Source organism: Macrosteles quadrilineatus, unplaced genomic scaffold (genome assembly GCF_028750875.1).
Source record: "Macrosteles quadrilineatus isolate MER2022 unplaced genomic scaffold, UCM_ALF_1.0 Scaffold_2__2_contigs__length_208266976, whole genome shotgun sequence".
NCBI classification, from domain to species: Eukaryota; Metazoa; Arthropoda; class Insecta; order Hemiptera; family Cicadellidae; genus Macrosteles; species Macrosteles quadrilineatus.
Window position 1 is genome coordinate 5,803,027 of NW_026542595.1, and position 13,273 is coordinate 5,816,299.

Sequence of the window (13,273 nt, forward strand, 5' to 3'; positions counted from 1 at the left end):
GTAAGTTTGATTTTCCTTCGTCACGTCGCGTCAGTTCATATCGTACTTCTGTGCCAATTAATAACCCTCTAGCACAGTTTTGAGAAATTGGTTGTGGTGTCCCTGTTAAAGCTGGAATTCCTTGACATGGGGGATGTCAGTTAGTTGTCTCAGCCTGATCAGTTACATAAAGTTGTCAATATAATCTCTCTACGGAATTTTTGGTGTAATGGAATATACTTGAAGTGAAGTTGGCTTTTATTATTGAACTGTTAGGGGCCTCCTCCTTTATATGGTCGTGTGGCTTCGTAGGCAACAAAGATGCGAATGACATAGTAAGAGCACAATAAAATTCTTCTGCAGATGAATTTTCTGTTGGAGAAATATAAGCCGAATTCTAAATGTCACAATGCGAGTTTGAGCATTTTGTAACTATATTATATGGGTAAGTTACATAGATTTTTTAGGCTGCTGCTCAGTGCACTTTAAGAATATATATTTTAGAAATAAAATAAATAGTTTTTGTTGCTGAGTAGCGCTAGTAAAAAATTAAAATTAAATATTGAAACCACAAATAGATATCAAGTCTTGGCTGACAGTGGTGCCTTGAGTTCGGGGGTGGAGAACATCTGGAAGAATGTGAAGCAAGTTTTTGAAGAGGTTAGTGAAAATGTTTTAGGCTACAGGAATAAGCAAAAGAAGGAATGGATGTCGGATGAAACGTGGACTGAAGTAAACCGAAGGAAGATTTTGAAAACAAAATATGACAGCTCCAAAACCAGATTGCAAAAGCAAAACGTCTATCAAGAATATTCAGAGGCGAATCGTAATGTCAAGAGATATGTGCGAAGAGACAAAAGAAGATGGGTTGATGAACTGGCTCAGGAAGCAGAAGAAGCTGCTAGACAAGGTAATAGCAAAAATCTTTACGACATTACAAGGAAACTGGCAAAGAAGAACTTCGCTAGAGAAAAACCAGTAAGAAGTAAGAGTGGTGAAATGCTGACAAACATTGAAGACCAGTTGAATAGATGGCAGGAACACTTCAGCGAACTACTGGATAGAGCAGAAACTCAGGACGAGGCTTTGCCACTACCTCGCCCTGTGCAGGTGGAGCATGGTATAAATTTAGAAATCCCCTCAATTGAAGAAATCAAAGATGCGATCAAAAGCATGAAAAATGGCAAAGCCCCTGGTTTAGACAACATTTCGGTCGAGATCCTAAAAGCTGGTGATGTAGCCGCGGACTTACTTCATCCACTACTTCAACAGATTTGGCAAGAGGAGAGAACTCCAAAGGAATGGATGAAGGGTATAGTTGTCAAAATACCAAAGAGAGGGGATGTAACGCTCTGTATAGTAATAATTGGAGAGGTATTACCCTTTTGTCAGTCCCAAGCAAAGTGCTGGCCAGAATAATCCTAAACCGGATTAAAGGTTCCATCGAACTGAAACTGAGGAAAGAACAGGCAGGTTTCCGGGAAGCAAGAAGTTGTGTGGATTTAATTAGTACTCTCCGAATCCTACTTGAACAGAGCAAAGAATTTCAAAGTACTCTTTACCTGGCATTTGTAGATTTCGAGAAGGCCTTTGACACAGTGAAACACCAGGTGCTGTGGCATGTTCTACAAGAATATGGGATACCCCCTAAAATCATAAATATCATCAAGGCAATGTACGATGATTTCCAGTGTCAGGTTTCGCACCAAGGAAAGTTTACAGGAGCAATCCCAGTTAAAATAGGTGTTCGTCAGGGCTGCATTTTATCACCAATACTGTTCCTTTTGGTGCTGGACTCAGTTATGAGGAGAGTAACAAATAATAGAAGGCGGGAGTGCAGTGGGGACTGAGGGAGCGGCTGGAGGACCTTGACTTTGCTGACGACCTTTGCTTGATTGCCCAGAGGTACACTGATATTCAGGCGAAACTAAGTTCTCTACAAAGGGAGGCTGAAGAGGTGGGTCTTAAGATAAATATAAATAAGACAAAGGAAATGAGGTTGAATTCCAGAGTAGCCCAAGCCTTAGAACTAAATGGGAAAGTGATTGAAGAGGTCGACTCTTTCCAATACCTCGGAAGTAAAGTCACAGCAGACGGAGGAGCAAAGGAAGATGTTAGGAGCCGCATTGGGAAAGCTAATGCAGCATTTATTCAGCTTTACACAATATGGCGAAATAGAAATATTTCAATGAAAACCAAAATCCGCATCTTCAACACAAACGTCAAGTCTGTCCTTCTATATGCCAGTGAAACTTGGAAAATGGATCAGCGAAGTACTTCTCAGCTCCAGGTGTTTGTAAACAGGTGTCTCAGACGTATAATGAGAGTGTTCTGGCCAAACACTATATCAAATGAACAGCTTTGGGAGGCAACAGGGCAAACCAAGATCAGCCTAGAAATCAGAAGACGGAAGTGGAGGTGGCTGAGTCACACTCTTCGGAAGACGGATGGTGCAATTGAAAAGAAGGCCCTGGAATGGAATCCCCAAGGGACAAGAAAGAGAGGAAGATCCTGTGACACCTGGAGGAGAACAATAATGAAGGAAGCCTCGAGTGTCGGGAAGACCTGGGGTCAACTGAGGGATCTGGCGCAAGACAGGGATGGATGGCGAGCTCTTCTCGATGCCCTATGCTCCCGCTAAGGAGCGACAGGAAATAAGTCAAGTAAGTCAACAAATTTGTATTAACGCTGACTTTTCATTATACACTATCGTAGAAAACATCATTTAGAGGGTAATTGGTTGCACTGATTATTTTAATACGTTACAAAGTTAATGATTGGGGTTTGTAAACAAATACAACTATTAAATACAGTAATAGACAGGCTTGATAATCAATGTATTTAATATTTTCAAGTTGCATTGGTCGGTTGAAACTATTTTGTGTTTAAATTGTTAGTACAGTTTGGATTTAAATAAGTAACTAGGTGAAACCCGTCGAAATCAACGGTTACTTTCAAGGCTTACGCTAATTCATCTGACTGCGATAAATTGAGTGAAATTATACATATTTTGAGCATTCAGCATTGATTAATAAGTGTAGAAACAATAATGATATTAATTGTCTTAGTTACCAAATATGGTTGATTATTCAATGAAAAAAATATTTCCCATACTGTACGTAATCGGAGTTGTTAGGAGGTATGCTATCTGGTATCTCTTCCTTTGGAAGAACCTTTAAATAGTATTAAAATCGTATTGGTGGATCTTTTGTAGTTAAACATTTACGTGATTTCATCAGTGTAATGCAGATTAATCTATGATTTTATTTGAAAAAAAAATCTATCAGTTGGGAAGACACGTTCTAACATCAAAGGGAAGTATATCCGTTACAGTGTAAGTTTGATTTTCCTTCGTCACGTCGCGTCAGTTCATATCGTACTTCTGTGCCAATTAATAACCCTCTAGCACAGTTTTGAGAAATTGGTTGTGGTGTCACTGTTAAAGCTGGAATTCCTTGACATGGGGGATGTCAGTTAGTTGTCTCAGCCTGATCAGTTACATAAAGTTGTCAATATAATCTCTCTACGGAATTTTTGGTGTAATGGAATATACTTGAAGTGAAGTTGGCTTTTATTATTGAACTGTTAGGGGCCTCCTCCTTTATATGGTCGTGCGGCTTCGTTGGCAACAAAGATGCGAATGACATAGTAAGAGCACAATAAAATTCTTCTGCAGATGAATTTTCTGTTGGAGAAATATAAGCCGAATTCTAAATGTCACAATGCGAGTTTGAGCATTTTGTAACTATATTATATGGGTAAGTTACATAGATTTTTTAGGCTGCTGCTCAGTGCACTTTAAGAATATATATTTTAGAAATAAAATGAATGGTTTTTGTTGCTGAGTAGCGCTAGTAAACATACACAACCCTTTTCGTTAGTCTAATAACATTCAAAGGCTCTTTAAGAGTTCAAGTTATTATTATTATGTATACATATCTATATTATGTTTTCACTAAGCTTAATGAATACATCGAAGTAACCTCTCTAAGTCTACATTATATTGCAGTTTTCCAGCTTAACGACTTTCTAAATCATGCACATATTTCTACATAAATATTGTAAAATGTTTTATTCAGTTGCTGTAAACCATTATTAATTTAACAAAATATGGATATGGCTCAAATGGGCACCGTGCCCTTCTGTACTTGTATTATTTTGTATGGCATTACACAATCGAAGATTTTTAAAATGATTGATAGCATGTATGACAATTATCTCATGAACCTATGATGATCTGTCTAGAATAATATGATAAAATATAGGGAAACGGTGTGAAAAGTGCAGACACCAACTCGTTAAATATATATAAGATAGTTCAATAAGAAACAGTTGTAGGAGTTATTGTGATAAAAGGATTTTCCACTGATTTCGTAATGGATTTTTATATTGCAACTCAAATAATACAGAGGAAAATCAGAAAATAACATTGCAAATACTTCTTTTGGACAATTCAGTAACTCCCAATAAATGTGTGTTGTTTAAAACACAATTTTAAAATTAACAGCTGTGTTATTAAAAAGTATTATCCACATGACCATAATGTAAACAAATCTGTGGAGGGATCTTTAAAGGCTTCTTGGGCAGAGCCCTAAGCGAATTTACTTCGTTTTTCTTTTCATAACTTATCTACAGACCAAGACCTTTCTTAGGACACCTCTACCAAGTTTCTACGCCCAGGCGTTCTCTCAAATTAGTGGTGACAAAGTTTCCAATTAAATATTTAGATTCTCCCATGTTAATCTTATGGGAGAAAATCCAACTTTGATGGAAGATCCTGACCAAACTAATAAGAATATCAAAATACCCCCGCCGCAGCAAATCTGCATACTAAGCGAATTTCCATTTGACTGATTGGATTTACACTGAAATGTCTACTTAAAAATATAACATTTATTCTTGATTTAAATAAAATTAGTTTAACAAGTACTTAGGTTTGCTGAATCAGCGAGGATAAAACTGTTTTTTTTTTTTTTTTTTTTTTTTTTTTAATGTGAATAGTTAGTAAGAAATAAAAACATTTTCCAAATTTGATCAAAATATGTTCACAAACAAGCAAACTACAACAGTTTACTTTTTCTCCATAAGAATAACATGGGAATTTTAAATTTACAATTTTTTGGAATTTTCTCCGTAACTATTAGGCGCATAATAACGCTTCAATATACCAAATTATTTGTTTTTTTAAGCTCTACAAAATGGTTTGGAAAGAAATTGCAAAATTTTATGTTTTTTGGGTCAAAAATGGGAAAAACCTATTTTTACCCCATAAAACCCCCCGTAAACCCCAGTTCCCATGGTCCGATCATGCTGGATCGCGAACTCGTTCGAATAAACGTACGTTTACACGTTTGTACCAAATTTCATCAAAATCGGATCAATTTTGCTTGAGTTATCGTGCTGACGGACACATATATATATATATATGAATTTGAACGGATGGTGTTTTTTTTTTTACACTTTAATCGTCAAAATCGGTCCAAAAATGAGGGAGGAGTTCTGTTCACAAAAATCGGCTTAGCGTATTATATACAGGGTTAGTAAAAAGTATGGAGACACCCTGTTATTTTTTTAACGGCCCATACTAGAAAAACTAAACTCGGCACACCTTTATGGCATGTGATAAAGTACTTTTTGGGCATAACCGTCACTTGGTGTACATCCCCAAATGGGGGATTTTGGGGGAAACTCAAAAATTTCAAATACAAAGACCTATTGAGTGACCTTTCATTTTGAAGGTCCTGGTAAAAGAAACCCAAAAACGCAAAGTAGAGGTCTTTATCTCAATCCAGTATAAAATTTCAGCCGATTGAAATTCTCAGAAGTTGAATTTAACTTACAGCTTTGCAAGTCTGGAGACCCCCCGTAAATTTTACAGCGGCTCACACTAGGAAAACTAAACTCTACACATCTTTTTGGCATGTTATGAAGTACTTTTTAAGCCTAATAGCCACTTGCTTACCAAACCCAAAATGGGGGATTTTGGGGGAAACTCAAAAGTTTAAAATAATAAGCCCCATCGAGTGACTCCTCGTTTTGAAGGTCCTGGTAAAAGAAAACTAACAATGCAAACTAGAGGTTTCTATCTCAATCCAGTAAAAAATGGAAGCTGATTGAAATCTTTAGAAATCGGAAATAACTTGTAATTTTATATTCAATTGGCTGTCATATTTTACTGTGTTAAGATAGAGACCTATAGTTTGCGTTGTTAGTTTTCTTTTATTATGACCTTCAAAATGAGGGGTCACTCGATGGGGCTTATCATTTAAAAATTTTGAGTTTCCCCCAAAATCCCCCATTTTGGGTTTGGGAACTTATGAGAATTTCAATTGGCTGCCATTTTGTACTGAACTGAGATAGAGACCTCTAGTTTGCGTTGTTGGTTTTCTTTTACCAGGACCTTCAAAGTCACTCGATGGGTCTTTGTGTTTGAAATTTTTTAGTTTCCCCCAAAATCCCACATTTTGGGGATGAACACCAAGTGGAGGTTATGCCCAAAAAGTACTTCATAACATGCCATAATGGTGTGCCGAGTTTAGTTTTTCTAGTATGGGCCGTTAAAAAAATATCAGGGGGTCTCCACACTTTTTACTAATCCTGTATAAAGATTTCATATAATAACTAGCCGTATAGTGGTATGTAAAAATGTGTAAAGGTATCCCTAAGTTTTCAATATTTGTATTTTAACAATTAAATTGGTTACCGTTGTTTAGAACCCTAAACATGTTCCGAATACAACAATTTCTTTATGACTTTACTCAAATAAAATTTGAGCAAAATGTTTCGTCAACACAAATAGACCATGATGAAATTTAAATTAATAATAGTCAGCGTGATCAATATTGTCTTTTATATGATACAATTTTCTGTTTTATTTCTTCATCTTAGTCACATTTTGTGTTAAATGCTCGTTAGGAAAATGTTTTAAAGATAATATTAGCTGGTGTTTTTTCGATTCTTTGAGCTTGAAATTTAAAATAAAATTGACGATTTCATTTTCTACAGTAATACTCAAGCTATGCAGTGCTAGTACAGAAGCCGTATATTCTCCCGAGACATTGTTTTGCAAGGAGCTGTCTCAACACAATGATGGACCGCCCATATAACCTGACGACTGACTCGCAATGGTCCTGCAGAGCCCTCTATATCACTTTTATTACACCCGTCTTCATTTTCATATTTGCATTTTTGAGTAGTTTAATCACATAGTTTTTTTTACTAATCACGGCTTTGTCTTTGTGGTACTGTTTATTTTAATGTGATATAGTTTTCAAAAGATGTGACATCTTTGGTTGGAATCCAAGTTGATAACATTTTCACGGATTTGTTGTTGTAGTATTTATATTGGTAATAACAATTGGAGACAAAGGTGTTTGTTTACATTTTACATAGTAACAACTACGGTAAATGATTAAAACATCGGTATGAAAATCACTGAAGAATTTACATAACTAAGTGAAAACACAGGTAGCCCTGTAATTTCCGATTATATACTACATATTTAGATCGATTAGTTATATAAAGCTGTAATTATTACATAGTTATATATTCACAAATGTATTGTATATTTTTAAATAGACTTATTCCAGCATATTTCAGTGTTAATTGTATAAAGTAGACTAGGTGTTTGAGCTAGTTCTATAAGATTTGAAAATGGCAACCGCTTCACAATACTGTACTAAGAGTATTTGTTTGTATAATGTATAAGGGTATAATGTTTGATAACATCCCCAATTAAAACGAACCTATACAATAAAGTAATTTAAACCAAATAGTTAATTGTAAACCAATTTTATATAGATAGGGAATGATTTATGTAAATGTTGTTTCCGGAAACAAAATGTAATCAATGACTTCATTAGTTTATTCGTTAGATATTGTTTTATAATTTTTTTTTTTAATTCACAAATAGACAAAAATTTAATTCTTACATTAATTTTACAAATACCATGTAAAGATAGAATAAAACGAATTCTTCTAAGAACTTTTATTCAACATTCAACTAACTTAACAACTCAGTTTTATAAATGCAATTAGATCGAAAACTGTGATAACAATGATTTTAAAATTAGGTTTAGTTGGAAAACTTAAGTGCAACTTGGTTATATTCAGAGTATTAGGATTAAGATATTTGTAAATCTGGTCAGCTCCCAGCTGCAATAAACTATTATTCTTTAAGTCAATTTCTTGAGGACGGTAATACTTTACTGCCCTGAAAGAATATGCTCTTTATAAGTTTACAATATAAATCCCTATATAAGTATAACTTTTTAAATATAAAATAATGTGTTAAATATAATGTATCTTAGGTGGAACTTGTAGCTAAAATATGACCTATAAAAATCAAATTTCAGTAGTATATTTGATTCCAAAATCCTACATGCCATGTTTTACAAAACAATCTTGACTTTCTTCCAGCATAATTTGCAGTGAAGCATGGACCTATCCTGAATTTTGTCATGAGTTTTTCAATTTATAGTTTGGAGTTTAAAGGCTTTTATGTTTCCAGTTTTAATCTTTTATCATATTTCAAACGTACTCGTAGCATAAATCAATCTGAATCAGAAAATCGACTAAAACGTCTTTTGTTGCCTATGTTCTGTACTCTCTCGGTGATTTAATGAACAACTACAAATATATCTACCTATAATTATCAAAAATTTTGGAAACATTACGAAAGAATTGTTTGGACCACAAAAAGAAAGCATGTGTTAAAAAACGTTGTTAATTGTAATAATAAGATACTGTAACATGCGTTTGAAAAAATGAGTAACGAACTGTCAAATGGATTGTATCAAGGCCACACTAAAAAAAAACTTTTTAGTGTGGCCTTGATTGTATTTTCAAAATGTACTATGTAATTGATCAGTAATATGCAACTTGATTTTCCAAATTCAATAAACTGAAAGAAATAAATGAAATTTTATCTTACCAAGATTGTTTTTATTTTGAACTAGCTGGCCCGACAGACGTAGTCCTGTCCTATTGTGGTTTTATGTCACATGCTCGTACATTTTCAAGATGAGCTCGTTCGCATGGCTTAATCACGTCCTAGTTGAAGTTCGTTCGCTACGCTCACTCACCTTTAGGTTGGAGCTCGTTCAAGAAGTATGCTCGTCAACCTACTTTAGGTTGAGCTGTAGGCGCTCACTTGCCTACAGGTTAGCTCGTTCGCTACGCTAACTCGCCTCCAGGTTGGAGTTCGTTCGCTACTCTCACTCACCTTTTGGTTGCAAATTAGCTGTTCTCATAAATTAAAAAAAATATAGTGCTGCACCCTGTTGGTAAACTTATTAACTTTTAAATGCTATTGAACATCACAGAATCAGATAGTTTAGTTGAACCAGCTGTTAAGATTCTTTAATTCCATTTAAATATGAGTACTCATAAGATTAACATGGGAAACTCAAGAGCCACTGGGGCGGAGCCCTTTTGACGGATCTGCACCAAACTTCACACAAACCATTCTTGAATAATGCTTAATAATGCCTGAAAGTTTCATTACAATCTGTCGAGCGGTTTTGGAGTCCATAAAGGACAAACATACAAATATACAAACATACATTGGATTTTATATACTGTATATAGATTTACAGAAGCCACTGATTAACTTCTGAGAGCCAGTTAATACACATTTATTCCTCTATTTTGTACAAGGCCGCGGGCAAACAAAAACAGCTGTTGTACTAAATTATAATGGACAGTATAAGAAATGTGTATGTTTACACTTTTGTTATGTAATTACCATGGCAACGATAGGCATGACGTTGCGACGTTGTCACCCACCAACGCCGAGGCCTTGAGTAAGAGGAGCTTATGATAATACTCATAGAAATAGTTAGTTTATCGTAATATTTAGTCCAAGAAGATTAATTACAAACATATTTGTCTTCAATCAGGAACCTGTATCTGTGTAATTTTTATTTAGCAATAACCTAATAAGCTGCATTTTATAATCTGAACTATTTACCGTTTGTACATAAATTAATCAGTTTAGTAGATCCACACTAATTCTGTGAAATAATATGAACAAAAACGGTTGAGCCATTGAATGATCAATCGCTTCTTTACAACGACAGTGCTCTAAGGTGTAATTCGGTGCAATAAACTGTCAATGTCGCTCATTGTATCTGAATATTCATGCGACATCGGCCGAGGGAATACCTTCCACTTCAGTGTTTATTGTTGATACCTATGGAAAGCTTGAAATGTTACCAATTAACTGTGTGACTACGATACGGCCCACCCTCAATGACAGTGATTACAGCACCAAGTGACTATTACTTAACAGATCTTGTTTACTAATGCTTGACAGTGCTGATGAGTTAGTAGATATAATACCAGAATATGACCTCACTTTCGGCGTTTTAGAGGCACTTTTAGGGCACTTTTTATAGGGGAAAAATGAGAAAAATTAGTGGCTCATTTTTTTGGCCACTTTTTTAAAGACCCAGCTCTCGACCTATACACCCCTATATAAACTTTCTACTTTTTTAATACTAAAAAACACGTCTGGAATATGGCTCATTTTTTGGCCACTTTTTTAAAGACCTGGATCTCGTCCAATACAAGCCTATATAAATGTTCAAACTCCATTAAAATTTCAAATCCACATCCATTCCCATGTATATTTTCAAAATCATGTGAGGTTTGTGCGTTCGGCTTATGACATGCTCCCTTGGACATCCTTAGTGGAAATCCATGAGTTCTGGCTACTTGGGAATCCAAGCCATTTGACATACAACGAATCACCCTTTCTCCTAATTATCTTCTCTACCAAATACATGTCCTTATACTTTGTCTTTAACAACTCCTCTGTATAGAAGCCTCCCCTGATTATATTGCCATTTTCATCTTTCAAGATATAAGTCACAGGCTTTGTATTCTTAACTTCTGCTATTGTAAATAGTTCCCCTGTCCAATTTGGAGTATAACCTTTACTAAAAACATGTTTATACTTGGAAATCCTTACGCTATCACCTACCTTATATCTTGGCTTTTTAACTTGCTCTACTTTAGAAGTCAACCTCTCATGCACATATTTACTATTCTTAACATTCACTTGGTTAGGCTTCATTCCTATAGATCTATGCACTTTATTATTATATTTTCGAATTAACTTTGGAAGTAAATCCAACCATTTATAACTCCCCTGAGCACTAAATTCCCTATATAGCCAATTCTTTAAAGTTCTCTGGAACCTCTCTACAATTGCAGCCTTAGTTGTAGAAAATGTGTGATAGTGATTAATATTTAATTGTTTCATTAGTTTGTTAAAATATTGATTAAAAAATTCTTTTCCATTGTCAGATTGAATGTTTTTAACCCCCTTTGGTAGAATGATTTTAATGGCTTCTGTAACCACCAAACCCGTCTTATTCTTTAGCGGAGCAGCATAAGCTTTTTTAGAAAATGTATCTATTAAAGTTAAAATATATTTATTGCCAGAATTTTCTCTAGCATAGTTTTGCATATCAATTAAATCTATTTGTACGGTTTCATTTATACCTAATACTTTGAAAGACCTTCTTATGAAATTCTTTCTTGCAGGTTTATGAAGTTCGTATGCAATTTCATTCATTTTTTATAACATCATCCTTTCCTGTAACTCTAAATACATCACCATTAGCCCCAATCAATAGATTATCTTCCATTCTTTTAAATACATAGTTTTCTGGTATATATGGTCTATTATCTATATACTTAAATCCACTCAAAGATGTGGGGTCAGCAACTAATAAATCAGGATTGTATTCCATCAAATTAAAATTTTTTTCTCCATACACAAATTTCGATCCATCGTAATGCATAGATTGTGACATTAGACAAATATCATCCGAATGTTCCCCCTCTGGTAGATTTCTTATAAATTGATTTTTGGCATCCCAACAATATAGTTTTTTATTATAAGTTATAGTCTGTTCTTTTGTAACACAGTCAGTGTCATCAATGGCAGGTTTAACACGTACTAACCTTTTATTATTAAAATTCCAATAGCCTGCTTCCATTTTTGGAACTTGTGAAACATTCACAGCATCTTTACTATCTGTACCTTCCATCAAATTACTAATTTTCTGTTTCTTTGCATTCCAAACACCATTCTCTGATTCTAAAAATTCATAATTATTATCGTCTTGTATAAATTTACCATCTTCTTTTCGTATTAAAGTCTGTTGTAAAGTGGGCACATCATCTAAACTTTCACCCTTTTCTACATTAGTAATTTTCTGTTTCTTAGCATTCCAAACACCATTCTCTGATTCTAAAAATTCATAATTATTATTGTCTTGTACAAATGTACCATCTTTTTTTCGTATTAAAGTCTGTTGTAAAGTGGGCACATCATCTAAACTTTCACCCTTTCCCACATTAGTAATTTTCTGTTTTTTAGCATTCCAATTTTTATTCTTAGATTCTAAAAACTCATATTTAGTTTTACCTTGTAAAAAGACATCACCTTTTCTAGTTAATGTCTGTCCCAAAGTTGATACATCATCTACAAACTCCCCATCTTTAACATTACCAATTTTACGGTTTAAACCATTCCAACTATCGTCTTGTAAATTTAAAGTAGGTTCACTACTAGCCCTGGGTTCTGCAGGCTTATTATATGGATTATATAAACGATAAAATTTATCTATAAACATATTTTTATTTAATAAATAATTCCACTTTCTCTTAATTCCTCAATAATGGAATCTATTTCATTATCCACTCCTGAGTTACCGGCTTGGCGACTTAGCCAAAGAAGTCTTAACCTATCTACAAGCTCATTAGGATCATCCCAATAAATATAGTCTATTTTATTACCAGTCACTTGTCTCAAACCTTCACCAACAGATTTAAAAAGAGGTTTAATTATATTAAGATATTTAGTATGTCTATTACTTGAAATTGGTGCACCATCTTTGTAACTCTTTAAATGTCCATTTGTAGCTTCCAAAATCTCTTTATAATTTTGCAAATCAGCCGGAGTATAATCCTCAGGTTCTTTTAAAGTTAACAATTGCCACAAACCTTTTGTCCCCTTGTAGGTTTTATTTGCAATTGTAACATCATCATTGGCAATGTCAACTTCCTTATTTCCAATAAAAAATTTATTTGCTTCTCGTCTAATACCATATGTAGTGTCTGTCATACTACTTTTACTGAGGTAATTTCCTAAATAGTCTGATGCTAAAAGACCAAAATCTAATTTCTGTGGAGTAGATTGTTGTAATGGTTGCAATCTTGGTATTATTGGTATTCTAGATGGAGTCATTGGGAGAATCTCCATTCGAGGCCTCTCTGTTTT

General features: G+C 34.4%; 1 protein-coding gene across 1 annotated transcript; it reads left to right on the forward strand.

The window, feature by feature from the left end:
- Nucleotides 1-1,972: 1,972 nt before the first annotated feature.
- Nucleotides 1,973-2,620, forward strand: LOC128987394 (uncharacterized). The gene has a single exon (XM_054408223.1). It carries the CDS (start codon nt 1,973-1,975, stop codon nt 2,618-2,620), a length of 648 nt encoding a protein of 215 aa, XP_054264198.1.
- The last annotated feature ends 10,653 nt before the right edge of the window (nt 2,621-13,273 follow it).

Bases quoted from the DNA above. Each gene is read 5' to 3' on its own strand.
- LOC128987394 (XM_054408223.1), top strand. From the start codon at position 1,973: ATGAGGTTGAATTCCAGAGTAGCCCAAGCCTTAGAACTAAATGGGAAA.